This window comes from Xiphophorus maculatus, chromosome 18 (assembly GCF_002775205.1).
Source record: "Xiphophorus maculatus strain JP 163 A chromosome 18, X_maculatus-5.0-male, whole genome shotgun sequence".
Classification (NCBI taxonomy): Eukaryota; Metazoa; Chordata; class Actinopteri; order Cyprinodontiformes; family Poeciliidae; genus Xiphophorus; species Xiphophorus maculatus.
In genome coordinates, this window is record NC_036460.1 from 32008068 (window position 1) to 32027224 (window position 19157).

A 19157-nucleotide genomic window follows, 5' to 3' on the forward strand; every position below is an offset into this window, starting at 1 on the left:
TACTCAGACGCATTTGAACTAAGTGAACTTTTAGTGACTTCTGTCTTTCTGTGGGGAGGAGGAAGACAACACAAATCTTCCAGTTGATCTCTAACCTTGTCTGAGCCTAAATATGACTTGATAATCTGCAAAAAAAAAATCAAGCTCCTCTGCTTTGTCTCTGTAGTCCTACTACTATCTGCAGACATACACTGCTTGATCGGACACATCCAGTCACAGCCAGAGGTACGGTCTTTGCGCTGTCAGTCATGCTCATGTATGTGCTGCTCATTAAGCTAATGGTGAAGAAGCAACTTATTGTTGTTGTAAACAGAAGAACTGTTTACCTGATGTTATCCATGGCCATGCTAACTAGCCTTTGCATTTACCGTAGGCTCCAGTGTGGGGAACTAGTTGTAGTGAAGCAGAGACAAGGGGGATTGGTTGACAGTGCTAAGACCCTCTCCTGGTTGTGATTGATTGTTTCTGACTGAGCTATGTTTTGACATTAACAGTTGTAACAAATATGTAGAAAAAAGCGTAGTTTTTATAAAAGTGACATACTGCAGCTTTAAGAAGACAGGCTGCTGTTTCTATTGAGTGTAACACCAGTCAGTAAAGTCTTACTAGTAAAATGGTGCAGGATTAGAGACTGCAGAGACTGGAAATGTGGAAAATGCAGGACTCTGTTCCTTTAAGAGACTTTTGCAGCTCTATTAGCAGTGAAACTCAGAGTTTCACACACAGTGTCTTCCCAGTGACTGTTTTTCATAGTTTTACCTCTCCCCCACTGGAGCACTGTCTAAACATTTTTGGCAGATTTTATGTACTCCCAGGCAGGAACTCCAGAACTCTCTCCAGATATCTGGATTTAGTCCTGAAAAGTCCTGTTTGCATAGCCAAGGAGTCTTTTATGTTCCACATTAAGTACTTGTTTTTTCCAGCAAACATGACAGACAAGATGTCTTAGTTCTCAAAGATATTACCTCAAATAAAGCCGATGCCCAGTGTGTGAACCTTGAAGTCTGTGTTTATCTCTGTTCAGCCAGCGCTAGAACTTTATCTTGTTGAGTTCAGGGATGCTGCTACAGTCTGTTCTGTGTGAAACGATTTCATTATTCACAGCTACAGAGCCAGCCCAGGGTCATGTTGTTCCATTACTCTACATGTTCCCTTATGTTATTTCAGAGAAATAAATCAGTAAGCTAAACAGGGGAAATTCTTGACCTTAAGCACCCACATCAGGGGATTTCAAAAACACTGGTTTTAGTGGCAGTTTCAGTTTCTGCACTTTAAAATGGGTAAAGTGTTTTTTTTTAGTATTTAAGAACAGATGTCAGCTATTTATAGAGAATTTCTTTCTACTTATGATTTCATCATATGAGCTGGTAATAACACTACCATTCAGAAGTGAACTTGCCCTATGCTTTATATTATTGCCCTGCTGTGTAAATCAAATAATCTGAAACAAACCCAGCTGACATTCTTCTTCAGAATTTCCTCCTAGAGATCAGAAGATACGATTCCATCCATTACAATATGTTATCCAGGTGCTAGGGCACAACAGCAGTCCCAAATCATCAAAATGTAGATAGGATGTTCTTTTTCTCAAATGCTATATTAGTTTTACAGCAAATGTAGCAGGATACACACTTTCTGTCAAGGTATCTCATCAATCCACAGAATATTTTCCCCAAGTCTTGGAAATCATATTGATGTTTTTTTGTTTGTTTGTTTGTTTTATCTTTTGCTTGGCTTTATGTTCAGCTGTGGTTTTTGCCTAGGAACTCTTCCATGGAATCTACTTTGTCTCTTTCTGATTGGTAAATATTGAACACTGACATCAACTAAGGCAACTGGTTGTCTTGGTTGATCACCTGCAGTGATTTAGGTCCTATTTACACAGGTATGATTTTCAGTGAAACCGTAACATTTTAGTTGCAATCCAGTCGCTTGGTTACACCACTTCAGTGATTAGAGTCTCTGACACTGGCACTCTGGAAACCAGGTCTCAGAGTGAAACTTCTCTGGAAGTACTCTACAAGTGTGAAAGTGCACATGTGCAGAACGCATGGCCGTAGGGTTTATTCAACACATGCGCAGGCAGATAACAATCATTTTTAAAAATAGTAGCGGCTTCATTACTGTGTTTGGTTTAACAGAACTTCTGTTACAGAAAATATATGATTTTCACTTGGTTTATCAGTGATGGAGGAGCACTTTTGCAGATACTGAACAGACCCATGAGACAATAAGAATTGCTACGACATGTTAAACCCACAGCGCCGTATAGTGGCCTGGCATGAGAACTACAGTGGATTCTAAATGTTTTGGAACTTTCCCCCAGTCGACATCCAAAAATGCTGGAAGTTTCTGAACAGATCTGACCACTGGTGTAAACAAAACCTTAGATTTTCACACTGCTGATGTTGACCTCCTGGGTGAGTCATTCATGAGTCATTGTGTTAGGCCTAACACTCATGTAGTTACATTTACATGAGTAACTGGCACCACAACGACAGAAATGACTGCTACATGTCAATGACTTTCTCATCTGTTTATTAATTTCTTTAGATCACATCATGATGTTTTGCTTTTTGAGATCTTTTGACCTACTTCATGTTATCAGATTCAATTGAAGTCGTTTGATACTTTTTACAAGAACAGTAGTCCTTTTATTTTCATAGGACCAAGTTTATATGAATAGTTTTTTCCTCTAATAGATAAAATTCTTTCGTGCAGATCATTTTGATTCAGTAAGGATGTTCCTTCACAGCATTTTCGTACTCCCTACAGCAGCAGCACAGTCTCTCACTGGCCATATGAAACAGACAATTTTACATCATGAGAGAGGAGTAAAACATCTAAGGGCCAGATACTGCACTCTCAGCAGAGCTTAATAAGCCACAGCAGAGTATTAACTGTGGGGGAAGGACTTTATGCCACATAACAGTGGTCTGTTATTTGTTTTTTGTTCTGAAGAGGAATCCTTATATCTGATTTTACAGTTGCATGCCCTTAAAGTGGTGGTTTTGATATCTGCTACCCAGCTATGGTTAGATAAATTTTTTCCATTATGGCAGAGCCATCCTGATGAGGAATGATGGCTCTCTTACTGGGGTTTTGATTGCTTTTCCATTTGTTGAAGGAGTTCTAGAGAAGGGTGAACGCTCCAGAAATTAAAGAAACACTGAACTTAATGGAATTTTTCTCAGTGGTGACTTCAACGGAAAGTATGTGGAATTTAAAGAAGCAGGAGGAATTTTGTTTCTTTAGATTACATTTTAGAGAAAATATCTCTAAATTTTGACGCAAAAAAATGGAGAAACCTTCCACTATGCTACAGGGAGAAGAGATGCTCTGATTGCCTTTTCTCTTGGTTGGTTCCAGTGTAAATCTATGTATAACTTTAGATTCAAGTTAAATTAAAACTACCAAAAAGCTTCCATTTTTCCTTTATTTTGTTTTATTGAAAACCTAGATTTTGCCCAACACAGGCTTTCTTTATTGTAGAAAAAGTGTTGTTTTGTTTTTGTTTTTCTCTAAAACAGGAGCAGTTAAAAAATTGGATCACCAGTTTAGGTGATAGCTGGTTCATTCATGAAAAACCTTTGTTTTGATTGTACAGTAAAGCTTCCCGCCGAATGGAAAAGTCAAGAACATTACAGAACTTTCCAGATCTGGATAAGTATGAGAAGAGAAAATAGTTCAGGAAATGCAGGAAAATGTTGTCTCTTTTCTGTTAATAATGGCATTTATAGAGTTTAGTGACTCCTCAGTGACATTGCTTCCCACAACAGGTCAGCTGTAAAACTTAAATGTTGCCTTCTTGTTTGAACTTCAAACCTGCCACTGTGACTTTACTGGCAACTTCACTAATATACCTGCATTTGGAAAGTGGTGGGTGTTAATATCCAGCCGCAATGTTGTGATTGACATCGACAGACATTAAAATAAACAACACTACTACTAAGTGCGTTATTTTTTTAAGTTACAAGAAATTCAATAAAATACTTCTTCGATCGTCACAAAGCCGTTTCTGACAATAAAAAGCAATGTGTTATTTTAATTCAGAACCCAGAAAGTCGAAGCAGATCTGACCAGGAGCAATAAACGTTCTGCTGATTGGTTGAGGAAGTAGTCGTTACAAGCCAATCAGAGGCAGGTTTGTGCAGGCGTTCATACAGAAGCAGAGAAGCACACGAATGTCAGACAGACAGTTGTGTAGTGTGGGAGCCCAGATAGTCTAAAGTAGCACGTTTCACTGAAGGTACAGATGTCACTTTTGTTTGAGATAAAAGACATAAATCCGAATGTGACGAGTAATTTATGCAATTAATCGTCATTCTTTGTATCGGTTATAAGAAACTTGAATCTCATGAAGCACCTCACAATATCTCATTCTTCAACAAAACTAGTCACGAGCAGATGTGGGTATTAACTAGTTACATTGACTTACATTTACATGAGTAACTTTTTGGAAAAAATGTTCTGAAACCACTATTTTTATTATGCTGACCTTCTTACTTTTTACTATGAAGTATTGCTACTCTTACTTGAGTAATATTTCTGGATTATTTACTTACTGAGTAACTACACTTAAAGTACAAACATGTTTTACCAATAATTCAGACCAGACATAGACACACACCTGCACCTGTTCCTAGTTTCGTATTTTATATTGAAAGAATTTGATTTTTCTTTTGCCTGATTTTGTTAAATCATAATTATCTTATTTATATAAATTATTTTCATTTCAGACCTTAAAAATACCAAGGTTTCCAAATAACTTTGTATTTTGGTCCATCTGATGACGTTATTTTTAAATAGTAAATGATTGATGTTTTGATACTGAAATTTAGTTGAGTAGCCTTTTTACCAAATACTTTTTACTCTTGAGTAAAATTTCTTGGATGTTTTTTTTTAACTTTTACTTTAGTAAAAATAAGTTGGAATAGTGCTACTTTTACCGGAGTATTTTTTATGGTACTCAACACACCTCTGGTCACAAGGATGACAGTGTAGATGCTAGCAGGTGCAGCCCAAACCCAGCTGAGGTTAATATAAGCAGATGTGCTGGCGCTGTCCCAGCAGTTTGGTTTCACTGATACATTACAGCCACTAGTGGATGTTCAGGGAGGTTCTTGACAGTTCCATGCCTGGAAAACTTCTTAATAACATTATGCACTGTTGAAACAGGAATACCAAGGTCTTTGGCGATGGCTTTATACCTTTTATACCCTCTTGTGCTTGCAAATAATAGCATTTGTGGTGTCCTCAGACAGCTCCTTTGTCTTTACCATTGTCGCACATGAAGAGGGTGGCTTTTAAAATACCAACATGATCAATCATTGGATAATTCATCATGTCACATGGGTGGAGGCAGTTCATCGTAGGTGATCCTTATTTGTGAATTGCAACAGGTGAGCTGAATTGGGTTTTCATACTGATTTGCAGCAAAGGATGCCAATACCATTGACATGGTAAACATTATGTTTTTCTATGTTTTCCTCATAATATTTATCTTTTTAAATGTTCTTTATCATTTGCTGTTTTGTATCAAACACAAGCTGTCTGTAGTAAAATGTTGTTTCACTTGATGAATTTCCTTCTGTTAAATATTCCATGATGTCTCTCTTGTGAAATGAGCCCAGGTGTCTTCTAACGTGGTGTTGCTCCTTTAAAGCCACGCTGCTGCATGTTGCCACATTTCTGTCCAGGCTACCATATGTGAGAGTGCCGCTCCAGTTTCCTCCTCGGTGTCACGGTCTTGCGTGTTAATTCTTCTTCAATGTGTCTGTGGTCCTGTTTACATTATTTACATGCTGTAAATATGTGTGTGTGCTTGGTCTGCCTCTACTCTGTGCAACACTCAGCTCTGTTTTTACAATAGACCTGTGTGGCATGTTGACAGCATGTGTATGTTGAAGCCTGTTTGCTGGATTTATGTTGTGTACATCTGCAGCCCATCAGTGTCATTTTCTTGTCTCCTACTTTATCAAGTCAATGTGCAGGCTTATTGTGTGTTATTTGGTTTCCTCCTCTGTGTCCCTCTCCTCTTAGAGCAGAGTCCTGCATCTCATTTGCTAGGTAGTCAGTTATTGACAGTGTTGTATAAAGTACTGAAATCTCAGAGTCAAGTAAAAGTACAAGTACCTCTCCAAAATATGACTTTGGTAAAAGTCGAAGTCACTGACTGAAATGTTACTTGAGTTAAAGTCTTAAAGTATCTGAAACGTCTTGTACTTAAGTATAGAAATTACTGTAAAAATGGATGTACTCAAGTAATGTAATGAAAAGTACAAGTAAAAAGTAAAACAAAGCAAATGCAGTTTGAATGACATTTTTTATATTTTGGTAAACTTGTCAAATACACTTAAAATAATGTACACAACCAAGTGCAGGCAAAATTAAACCTGCTAATAGATATACCTGCAGGCATCATTTAGTTAAGAAAATTAGATGCTTTACCTATAGCACAAGGTTAACTTAACCTGCTTTACAACTGAACCAGCTTCTTAGTATACCCTCCAGGACAGAAAATACAAAGTTTTTGTAAGCCTTAAGTTTTCCCTTCAAGTAAGGTCAGTGCTGAAAATGAGAAAAATAAATAGTACAGAAAATGCGGCCAACATGAAGAAAAAGAGCTGTTACGATTACTCTACTTCACAAATCAGTGAATCAGTCAATGCTACAGTCAGTAGGTGGTGCACACAAATGGTCATTATGCAAAAGAAAAAAAGATTTGGGAGGGAAATGCAGCTTATTGGCATCTGTAAACCTGGTTTTGAACTTGCATGCCTTTCCTATATTCGTTAAATTTAGTCTAAATTGCTATCGCTATGGCTTCTGTCCCCCTTGAACAGAGGAGTCTAGGTAGCCTGTTACAGTCAACATTAAGCCTAAGCTAAATACACCACGTGTGGAACTGAAACAATGCCAAACAAAGTTCATTTATACAGGTAACGTTATGCTCAAGATTTCACAATACAGTAGTGCCTAGTGACCAAGCTATAGTTACTGAAACAGGAGGATTATAACCATTTCATAATACGTTACCTCGATGTGTTTCTTCAAGTTGGATGGGGAGTTTTTGTAAGATAGAATTTCCACATCTTCGGGCAGGAATAACATAAACTGCATGCGGTACGACGAATCTTTAACACCCACGAAAGAGTGTATTGTGTTTAAATAAGGCCATGGGCTCTCATCACCAGCTGGTGGTTCCCCTGGAGCCGTGTCCGACGTAGTTGCAGTCGTTGTGGTCTCCGTCTCCTGCTCCATGTGGCTGCTGCTGATTGCGAGACTTGCTTTGTGTTTAATGGGAGAAGTGAAACAGGTGTATCCTATTGGAGGTGATGAACAAGCCCAGGCAAGTAGGCTACGGACTTTGTTCGGTAGCCTACTTGCTACTTGCTAATCAGTAGGTGGGGTCAAAACACTTTGTTTCTCTCTCTCGCTTTTTTGTAACGAGTAACTAAACCACACATTGAAAATGTATCGGAGTAAAAGTACGCAATTAAGTTCGGAAATATAGTGAAGTAAAAGTGAAAGTCATCAAAAATTTTCATACTCGAGGAAAGTATGAAGTACTCCAAAATATACTTAAGTAAAGTAGTGAAGTATTTTTACTTCGTTACTATACAACACTGGTTATTGATATAAGCTTGCAAAATCTTTGCAGGTTAAAGTTTACACTTCTGCATTTGAGGTCTTCCTCTCTCTTTTTTAGAAATATTTTCTTTTTGCAGTGCAGAAAACTAAAGAAAGCAGAATAAGTATTAAACTGCATCTGCAAAATTAAATACAAAAATATCTGCTTTTTTTATCCTCTCACCCTATTATTCTTTTATAGCTGTAAAGAAGATAATTTGTTTATTCTTTAGTTCCTACTACAGATGTTCTCATCAAGACTTTTTTGTTCCTGAATCTGATCAAACAACTTGCACATTACCTGGGCCATCCCATGTTATTGGTGTTATACAAGGGTTCATTCAAAATGCTTTACTGGGAAAAACACAAAGAAACAGCAACCCTATCAAAAGAACATCTGGTTCATGAAATAGCTTAAAAACACTGAAATGGCAAACTTTCAGGGTTTTAAAACATGTTGGAAATTACAACATTTTTTGGGCTTTTTGGGTAAGCTATAATAAAGTTACTTTTCTAATTCTTATTTAGAGGAGCCAACAGTTTGTGTACATCTCAGTTTTTCAGAGTTTGTTCCAGAGCTGGGGAACAGCAAAGCCACAGGGTCAATGTTTACATCCAGGATTTTTTGCCTTCTCTAAGTAATTAACTTCAGTAGACTGAAGTTACTTCTTGTAACCATGGTTGTCAACATGGAGTCTTATTTTATAGATCAGTTTTTTTTCAAAAGTTAGAGTGGAATCCTTTGTGCAGAACCAACTGAAGCCTTCTGAGGGATTATCAGTCGACTTCACATTGCGTCAGCAGCCACTCTACCGCAGGCAAGAATACATTATTCTAACTATTTAAACTATTTACATTTAGGCTAATAAAATAATTTACATCTCGCCGCCAACGCAGGTTACCTCTCTCCCCAGCCACTTCTTCCAGCTCTTCCAGGGGAATACTGAAGCGTTCCCAGGCCAGCCGAGAAACATAGTCTCTAGAGCGTGTCCTGGGTCTTTTCTGGGGCCTCCTACCGGTGGGACGTGCCCAGAACACCTCACCAGGGAGGCATCTAGGAGGCATCCTAACCTCCTAGATGGCTCACTGGCTCCTCTCGATGTGAAGGAGCAGTGGCTCTATTCTGAGTCCCTCCCGGATGACCGAGCTTCTCACGCTATCTCTAAGGGAGAGCCCAGACACCCTCCGGAGAAAACCCATTTTGGCCGATTGTATCTGTGACCTTGTTCTTTTGGTCACGACCCAAACCTTATGACCATATATGAGGGTGGGGACGTAGATTGACATGTAAATCGAGAGCTTCGCTTTTTGATTCGGCTCTCTCTTCACCATGACGGACCAGTACAACGCCCGCTTCATTGCAGACGCTGCGCCAATCCATCTGTCGAGCTCCTGCTCCCTTCTTCCCTGATTTGTGAACAAGATCCCGAGATACTTAAACTCCTCCACTTGGCTACAAACTGCTCCAGCGAGAGCTGCAGATCACAACCTGATGAAGCCAATAGGACCACATCATCTGCAAAAAGCAGAAATGCAAGGCCACCAAAACAGATCGCCTCATCACCTTGGCTGCACCTAGAAATTCTGTTCATGAAAGTAATTAACAGAATCAGTGACAGAGGGCAGCCTTGGCAGAGTCCAACCCTCACCAGAAACGAGCCCGACTTACTACCAGCAATGCGGACCAGACTCTGACACCGGTCATACAGGGACCTAACAGCCTGTATCAAAGGTCCTGGTACACTATACTCCCAGAGAACCCCCCAGAGGGTTCCCTGAGGGACACGGTCGAACGCCCTCCTCTCCTGCCAACCGTTCTCTCCTCCCATACAGGTAGCTTGCGCACAAATCCCTTCTAGAACATGCTGAGGTGCGTTTTTTTTTTTTTCTTTTAAATTTGAATTGTAGTAATGCACTTGACAACAGGGAGCTAAAGATGGGGCGGCAGAAAAAGGACGATGACATGTTTGCATACACCTCAGAAAGTATGTAGTTGTGCCCACGTGTCAGGCCTTATCTTATGTAGAGCTAAGATAAGGCCTTTCAGTAATAATTTTAGATGTAGAAAAAAACATCACAACATTGACGACATACCTCTAGTCTGTTAAAAATGGGAACATGACAACTTGTTAAAATTGTATGAAGGAGTGTTTATGAAAACTCTTTTTAAACTCATAAAAGTGAATGGTGCAGTCCATTACCACATAACGTTGTGGAAGAAGTCTGGCTACATTTCCTTGAGGCAGTGTTTGGAATTGCTTTATGTGCTGTCTTATTTGTCACCAAGTTGGACTGAAATATTTATGTCGTCTCGTCTCCTCTTCAGCCTTTATTTCACCTCAGTAAAGGTCATGTGGGTCTGCAGAACATTCACTTGGAAGGAAACAGTTGCTGGAGGGAATGTTTTCCTTGGCTGATCCAGAAGGTTAGGGAAGCATATTCTGTTAGTGGAAGCTCTAACCGAGTGGTACTTGTGTTTCTCCTCTGAATGACAGTCCATTTGCTTCTGCATGGGTGTTGACAAAGTGGATGCATTGATTTCTGGAGAGTTAGGCCCAGGGGATTTCTGCAAAGTCAATGACTTGATGCAGTTGACTGGGCTTCCCTACACAAATAACTTTTGACCAGTTGACAATGTAAACTCAATTAGACTTTCTTGTGTTAAACTAGGACAAAATGAGTCTTTTGATGAATCCTATTTGTGTTTAGGATTTCATTTTATTGGTATGGATATTATTAATCTTGTATATCTGTATAATTGAAAGGAACTGGATCTCTGTGCCTTAACTGTGGATGGTCACTTGCATTGGGTTGTTGACATTACAGCAATCCCTCATATTATGCATGCATGGAGAGGAAAACTACCTTTTTAACAGGAAGAAACTTCCAGCAGAACCAGACCTGGCTCATTGTGAACAACCATCTGCCAGGACTGACTGGGAGTTTTAGATTACACACACAAAAAGCAGAAGCACGGATCCAGGTGTACTTTCTAAGTCAAAGAAAAATAAAAAGTTAATGGCAACAGTAGCTCCGTTAGTGGCTTCGTCTAGTAGAGAAAACATATCTAAACAGAAGCAATTAATACTTGGCCAGTGGCTTTGTCTAGGAAAGAGACATGATTAAACACTGAAAGAAAGAGCCAAGTCTGTGAAACCTGACATTTCTGAACTACTTTTTAGGTTTAGTCTTACCTTCTTCAGGTACTGCAAGAAAAACACTGCTGTAGACACAAGTTCACTAGTGAATTAAGTGTTTAGTGAAGATGACCAGCAGATTAGTCATAAAGAGATTTAGTCAGAGGGGTGAGAGTTATTTTTTTTAAAGAGACAGACAAGATTTGAGATGAAACTGTGGGATCATCTGGTCTGCCAACTGTCTGCCACTGGAGTAAAAAGACTGACAAGCAAAAGGTAAGGAGTGTGGTGGAGGTGCTTTCTGCACTTTCCATCTCGCACATTGCAAATTAAAACAAAGAAATAATAAGCAAAATTGCATCTTCTGAGATGAGTTTGTAAATAGGCATTTATTATCAGCTTTGTACAAAAGAAGCTATTGGTTAGCAGAGTTCCTTCAGGCTTTGATCTACTTGAAAATCATCACACTTGACTGGAAACCACAATCAATAGCTCTAAGTGACTTTGGAGTTGTTCTGATCCCTGGTGAGAAATGGATATTGGGATCAATAAATTCCCAGCTACTCCGTAGAAGTAATAATGAGATGAGTTGAGAGGCGTGGAGGGATGATACAAAAATATCTCTGCAGTTCTTCATCCAGCAGATTGTGTTTGGCTTCCACAGCTGGACCTGGGCACTAAGTAATGTGCTGGCTAATCACATAATATTGATCAGTCATGATTCTGCCAGCATAGTACGCTTTGACTCTCACACCTCAAAAGTTTCCTCTTTATCAACCATCTATATCAGGGGTGGGCACTCCTGGTCCTCGAGGGCCGGTGTCCTGCAACTTTTAGATGCATCTCTACTTCAACACACCTGAGTCAAATAATGAGGTCGTTAACAGGACTCTGGAAAACTTGACTGCACTTAGGAGGAGATTCAGCTGTTGGATTCAGGTGTGTTGGACCAGGGAGACATCTAAGAGTTGCAGGACACCGGCCCTCGAGGACCAGGAGTGCCCACCCCTGATCTATATGATGATGGGAAGAAGAAGGGTAAATGAGGACATTTTATTGAGAGATTAATTGATTAGGTCTTCCTCATGTAGTTCAGATGAAGACTTGGTCAATTAATCTCTCAATAAAATGTCCTCATTTACCTTGAAGACTTGCACTGTTTGCTCTTTTTTAAATAGTACAGTACAGTAAACCCTCCTTTTTTGCGGGGGTTGTGTTCCGAAAAAAACCCGTGATAGGCGAAATCCATGAATTAGTTACCTTTATTTTTTACAATTATTATACAGCATAATTAAATACTCTACTTTGAAACCAAAGAACAAAACCTGTTTTCAGGCCCAAGCATTTTTTAAACAAATATAATGCTTTCTTTCAAATAACTACAGTAAAATAATAATTTTAATCATCAATACGAAGTACAGTAGGACAAATTGTGACTCGCGTATTTCACTGTTCCTCTGACTGTGATGCTGTGGCCTCACTTCGCTCTCTACGGAATACAGTTTCTTCTCAAGCCTGTGGTGCAGGTGTGTTTTTTCGAAAGAGGAAAAATAGTTATCGGTAGTTGTTGTCGCTCTTTTTTTTTTTCTGGGCAAAAACATTTACCAAAATTTGCCAAGCTGTATTACGTATATTTAAATACCGTAACGTTATTGGCACACAGGTGGAGGAGAAGCGCGGAGACTGTTTAGATAATCAGGATGCAGAGCACAGTGCACTGTGAAAAAAAACTGCACAAAAAAATCCTCGAAGCAGCGAGACCGTGAAAGGTGAACTGCGTTATAGTAAGGGTTCACTGTAATACTGAAGAAACATTCTATGCATGAATGCTTATTTTTCGCCACCTTTCTGGCTGCAGTGCACACTCCTGAGACGGAACTGAATCAAGACATTGCAAACCAGATATCGCAGATATTCCTTCACTTTTTGTTAAACGTTTTATTGGCTCTAGTGGCCTTTATTTGGTAGTGAATTGGCAGGAAAGTGGGTAATGAGAGAAGGGGGAAGTCTTGCGGCAAAGGTCACCAGGCCAGGAATCGAACCGCGTTGAGGACTAAGGTTTCCTTATGTGGGTTGTGCTTAACCCCTGCGCCACCACAGCCCCAGCCCATTTCTTGACACTGCGCAATCGCGCCGTATCAAAAACTGAGCAATGTTGAGCAGAACTGTTGCGCTCTCAGAGTGACATGAAGTTTGCGTATTGTGATCTAAAAATACCTCAGGAGTCAAGCATACTGCATCAACTCCGTGAATTTAATATGACGTTTAAAAAACAAGCACTTAACGGAGTATGGTGAGTTATCGAGGCTCACTGCAGATAAAAAAAGATGTGGAACAGACAGACGGCACTTAACGCAGCTCACAATTGCCAACACTCGCACCGATGAGTTGTCCTTTGGCATGAACACTTGCTGCATTGCTTGCAAGATTTTTTTATGTTTTATCTAAATTAGGGTGACTTTATAGCTCCTTTTTGTCAGATCATATAGCCAGTAGCATTTATACCTAAATCAAAAAATTAACAGCCAGTCCATATGATCGGTATCTGTGATCGGCCCTCATGAGTGATCAGTATCTACTGCAAAAAAACCCTGATTGGAGCATCCCTAATCAAAATCAAATGAGTTCATGGTGCATTTTATAAATGTTTGATTTTTGATGCCAGGATCAAGACAAACATACAAAAAGCATAAATTTATTGTATTTTTTGGAAGTTTTGATTATTACTTTAAAATAATATGGATCCTTAAGCATAATTATATTTAAGTCTATATATTAAATATTATATATATATACATATATATATAATATATATTATATATTATATCATATATTATATTTAAGTCTTCTTTCTCCCTCCTGTTTCTAACTGAAATCAGAAGAGTTAAACTGTTTTCACTGTGCTTTTAAAATAAAAGCACAGTGAGTTGTTTAATGTCTCCTCTCCAAGTTCCCTCCCACAGAGGATGGAAGCAGATTAGTGTGTATCTGGTTGGAAGTTGACTCTGGCACCTTCTTCAATGCACTGGGCTGTTGGCACGATGTTCCCTCCTGAGTCTGAAGCTGAGTCACTGGGCAATGCTGAGGCTGAAGCTTTAGCTTACTTATACTCGTACCATGTGAATGTTCTGATCCACACAGCTAAGAGATTTAGGATCATTTCAGTAGTACTTTCTCTTGGGTTTCCTTTTTCACTGAAAAGCCTTGAGAAAAACGGCCATGTTGGGGGAGAAAATTGTTCCCAAAACCCTGTTGTTTTTATGTTTGCGTCGTTACACATAGTGTGAGCAGAAATCAAAGGTGCTTATCATAACCCCAGTTTGTTTAGCATGCAGGCTGATGCATAAATCAACATTATTGACCAAAGTAGCTCATGCTGACCTGAACTTTGATTAGGAAGCTTAAACTGACTGATTTGGGAAAATTTCTAAAGATCTTCATTAAAGGAGCTGTATTATGTATTTTTTTGAGCTTTACATCATGTTATGTTTTTCTCTCATCAAAAACATACCAGCCGAAAACAAATCCAAAGCACAGATTCAGGCACACACTGTATACACAAATACACCATAGAGGATGGAAAAAGGATAAATCTGGCTAAATGTTATCAGCCCACACTGATTATGGGTTGATATTACTATGGTTTGCTTTAATTCTTTCATGCATGTTTGAGAAATTCTTTAATCTCCATGGCAACCATTCAGCTGTGTAAAACTTCTGGATGGACCGAGTGTCCTTCAATGTGCAGCTCCTCCTTAGAGCTGCAGTTTCTAAGCTTCTGAGCTTCTGCCTCACAGAGCAGCTCTAATCACGACTCCCCCACTCAGCTCCTTCAAACTAGCTAGTAGCAATTAGCAAACACCTGGTGGAACAACACATTTGCTGAGCTCATCAAAGGAGTTACTTTTCAGTGAAATACTTCTCAGTGAAACGTTGTTAAATGGTTAATAGAGGAGCCATGTTGTGATGATTTCCTGAAGGCAGCTTTAGAAAGAGCTGGAGTTTCTTGAGGAGGAGATAGGAGGCCCAATTTCAAAGCATTTGATTTTGAATAATAAATAAATAACAGACAGCTTCAGTTATAATGTTCTTTAGGTCCAAAGATAATAACTTCAGTTTGGTTTTTGTTCAGCTGGAGGAAGTTATGGCACACCCACATGTTCTAAGCATCTGTTCAGTGATTGGATGGGTTTAGAGTCACCTGAACCCATCATAATGTAGAGCTGTGTATCATTTGCATAGTTATGGTAGCTGTTTGTTTCCTGTTATAGCCTCAGCCAGTGGAAGCATATCATTATTAAATAAGAGGGGTCCTAAGATTGAACATTTGGGTTCTGTCTACTTTGATGAGACGTTACCTATTGACACAAAGAAATCCCTGTTCTTTATGTAAGATTCGAACCAGTTGAGTCCTGAGTCCGGAGAGTCCTACCCAACTCTCCAGTCCTTTCAGTAATATGTCAAATAACAGAGTCAAATGCTGCACTGAGGTCCAACAGAACCAGCACTGTGGTTCTTCCACAGTATATTTATATGGATGTCATTGAACATTTTAAAGGTATTTAAAACAAAGTCTGAAAAATCTGACTTTTTAAAAAATATTTACAAATAAAAAACTGAAATGTTTACAGCATTTATTATCACTCTTACTTACTCATGTACCTCTGAATAAAACACAGAACAGAACATTTGTGCTATTTCTGCATGGCACAAATGTGGCCTCTATGGAAAAGTGGCCAGTTTCAACTTGGCCCCAAAGACCTGCAACTGTAACCTATGAAGCATTTGAGTTTTGAATTTTAAGGTGAGTGTAATAAAAGTAATGAATACTTTTGCAACACATTGCAAGCCAAAAATATAAAAATTGTTGGCTTTCTACAAAACCTGAAAGCACGATTGGTACCTTTGGCTCATTTGTTCATGCTCTAAAGAAATACTTCCGGATTATTCTTAAAATGTACATCAACAAAGTGTAACATATTTATTTATATTAATTAAAATACTACTTGTTATAAGATTGCCTATTTCCCTATATGGCGTTATAATTTTCCGTAACACTTTATTTGAAGGTGTGTGCATAAAACTGACAAGACACTGTTATAAACATGAATGAGTCTTCATGAATCTTTGACTGCTGTCATTAATTGTCATTTGGTAAATGACACTTTTAATACAAAGTTAACATTGTTTAAAATGTATTTTGTAAAGACAACATTAACCAAGACAAAATTTTAAATTTTTTTGTTTGCTAGTTTTTTGTCTTGGGGTAATTTATGATAATCAGACATAATGATAAACACACGTAATCAGAGTTATTGAGAAACCAACAAAATAAAGTGTTGGTGTGATTCCCTGTTATGGCTTTAGAAAAATGACTGGTTTGGAAAAAGCAAACAAACAAAAAACAATGCCAGGACTACTTATATGGCTGGAAGAACTCATATCTGCAGGAATGTTATTTCAGTCTTTCTGATTGGGTTGCAGAAGTTCTATCGTTTTTAGAGTACAATTGTGATAAGTAATGTGCCTCCGGCACCCAGCTCTAGGTCTGCCTGATCTGGGTCTGCACTGCTGCAGCTGTGCTGAGTGCGATATGACGGTGACGAGGCACTGAACAGTGGTGGGCACCATGCTCACTAACTGCATCTGTACCACCTAAAATAAAAGAATTATGTTGGATTTTTACCAGGGTGAAAGAAAACAGTGCCTAACATGTTGTATTTATTGTTTTCTTCTAGTTATTTGAGAAAATTCCAAGCCATTGCCCGACCAGCTAACGACACAGAATCTCATAGCCTTGTTGGACTAACAAGCAAAAGCTGTTCTTGGTTTTTTTATGACTTAACTTGCTTATGATACTCTGGATACATCAACAGCTATTATTTTTATTTAATTTAAAATAATTTAATCAGGAATAAATGCAATAGCTAAATTTAATTGATAGAAATGGGTCTGTGTTTAAAAAAGAAATGTTTCATCCGTACGTATTGGTATTGGCTGTGTTCAAAACTCAGGTATCGAAAGTTAATAAAAAGTAGATCGGTGCATCCCTAACCTACAGTTAGAAATCGGTTTTGTTACTGATTTAGTTTTTGTTCAAAACAAAAAAAATCTGAACCATCCATTCAGTGCTAAAAGAATAAAAATAAGTCAAAATGGCGTGCCATGGTAGCGTAGTGGTTAGCGCGACCCGTATTTGGAGGCCTTGAGTCCTCGACGCAGCCGTCGCAGGTTCGACTCCAGGACCCGACGACATTTGCCACATGTCTTCCCCCTCTCCTTCCCAGTTTCCTGTCAGCCTACTATCATAAAAGGGACACTAGAGCCCACAAAAGACCCCCTGGAGGGGTACAAAAAAAAATTATAATAAATCAAAATGTTTCATTTTATTTTTAACAGTAAATCACACAAAATGTTTCCATTTTTGAGTCGAGGTCCAAACTAAGAGGAAGGGGCTGGATGGTGCTGCTCTTCCATTAGGAGAGCAGAGCTTCTGTGGTTCTTCAGCAGTTGCAAGATGAGGGGGAAAAAAAGACAATGCAACATTTGTGTCTGCAGGGTGGGGACTGAGCCAGGCTACGCAGTCTGAAAATCAGCTTATTTTCTGTCCATCAATACAAGAAACCATATATTATCACCTTATGAATATCCCTCTTTCAGAACCATTTATAGTGCATCTTTCAGTAGTAATGGATCCGGAGGTCAGAGCCTGCAGGAAAGAGGAATCCTAGCTTTATGTTGCAGGATCCCATGTAGCAGATGTGACAGCATTCCTTTGATCTGCATCTTTGGTTCTGGAGAATTCTTCTGAACCCAAACTGTTCCAGTGCTTCATTAGACCTGGTGCACCAGAAGAAGTCTGTCATTTGTATGTGTGTGTGTGGGGGGTGTGGGGGGGGCGCATACAATAATAATTGAAAATGGGTCTACAGTGCAATCACATACGCAGGATTGAGGCGATCTTCAGTCATTATGCCCCCTTCTGAGACTTGCTGATTAAACCTTCCCCACAAAACTAAATCAGTGGCTAATCCTCCTGCGTGTTGTGTTGCTGGCTTGGGTCTTGGCCTGGAAGTGCCCAGAAGTGGAACAGAATCTGATTCTCAAGATTCAAGGAGGAGAAATGAGAACATGTTTCACACTAAACCTGTTCCATAATAGTGCTTTTTCCTTGTATTAACAAGTACAGTTTGTTTAAATCATTTTCATAGCTTTTTCTCTAAGAAGTTAGGCTTCAGAAAAATGTGCTGAAGTCCTGTAGAAGTGCTAGAATTAGTAAAGACCAGCATGTGTGTAAGGGAGCTACTCCTGTGTTGAGAAAATTCAAACATCGAACATGAACAATGGTTGGTGTTTGAGTTATTTCAGGTAGCTTTATGAATCTATATTATAAGAAAATCTTATTGTACAGATTCTTTAAATTGAATTTGGTCATGTCCTGATTTGAGGACATGACCATGCTGGATAACCTTTGTCACACAACTTGCTAACAAGACAAAGTGCTTTTCATTTTGCTTTTTCCCCTTGTCTGTTTTCATCTTGGTTATAATCTTTTTTTTCCCTCTGTTTGTGCCCTTATGTCACTTTTTTTATTATTAGTTTTTGATAAATGGGAGATGGTGGGTCATGTTGTCTCCAAACTGTTTCAGAAATGATTTAAAGCAGCAGTATAAGTTGCTGCTTTTACTGCTGCAGCTTCTAGAAATCTGGAGGCAGATTTCTAGAAGCTGCACTGTCTCTTAATCTGACGTGACTTCTCTAAAACATTACTCGCCTTTCAGTTCCAGCCTCAAGGTTCTCTTTTACTCACTAGCATCTGTTCATCCATACGACAACTGGTCACTTCCTGTGTTCATCTGTTATTATGGTGTATGAAGCAAAGCTCAGCTCTTGTTTGTTGTAGAAAGGGAGAAAACAAGGTTTTCATCTCCAGGAAGACATTATAGGGATATCCTGTGGGATGTGGACTGTCTCTACCCTGTCTATCCCAGATTCCTTGTTTTTTTAAGCCTCTTTTTGCTCCAGAGTCATTTTGGAAGTTAGCAAAGGATAAACAACCCACTCAATATGTCACTGTTTTCTGTGGAGTCTCGTTACATATCACTAGTCCAATTCAGAGTTGATCGTCCTGTGAAGTTCTAAAGCCAGCCCTTTGTTTTTCCAGGTCTTTAAAGGTGAATTTCAGCTCCCAGATTTCCTAAAAGAGCAATCACAGGTACAGTAACACTCCTGCCTGTTGCTGAGCTATTTGTCTCTTGTTGTTGTTTCTTGTCACAGATTCATCTTGTTTTATTATTGTCAGAGCCTCATTTTAATTAGACCATGTGTCTGTGTGGAAGATCAGTTTTAATGCTTCCATATTCTTCCAGTTATTCAGCTCTCCACTCT

At 38.9% G+C, this 19157-nt stretch overlaps 1 protein-coding gene across 2 annotated transcripts in view; it reads left to right on the forward strand.

Moving 5' to 3' along the window:
• LOC102228781 (protein-tyrosine sulfotransferase 1) overlaps window positions 1–19157 on the forward strand; it is a 68691-nt gene that overhangs the window by 46129 nt on the left and 3405 nt on the right. Inside the window, exon 4 of one of the 2 annotated variants that reach the window (XM_023351192.1) lies at window positions 18934–18984. The exons of the other annotated variant lie outside the window; for it this stretch is intronic. Coding sequence (XP_023206960.1) covers window positions 18934–18984 — 51 coding nt within the window. The remainder of the gene's footprint in view (window positions 1–18933; window positions 18985–19157) is intronic. 2 annotated transcript variants of the gene reach the window in all.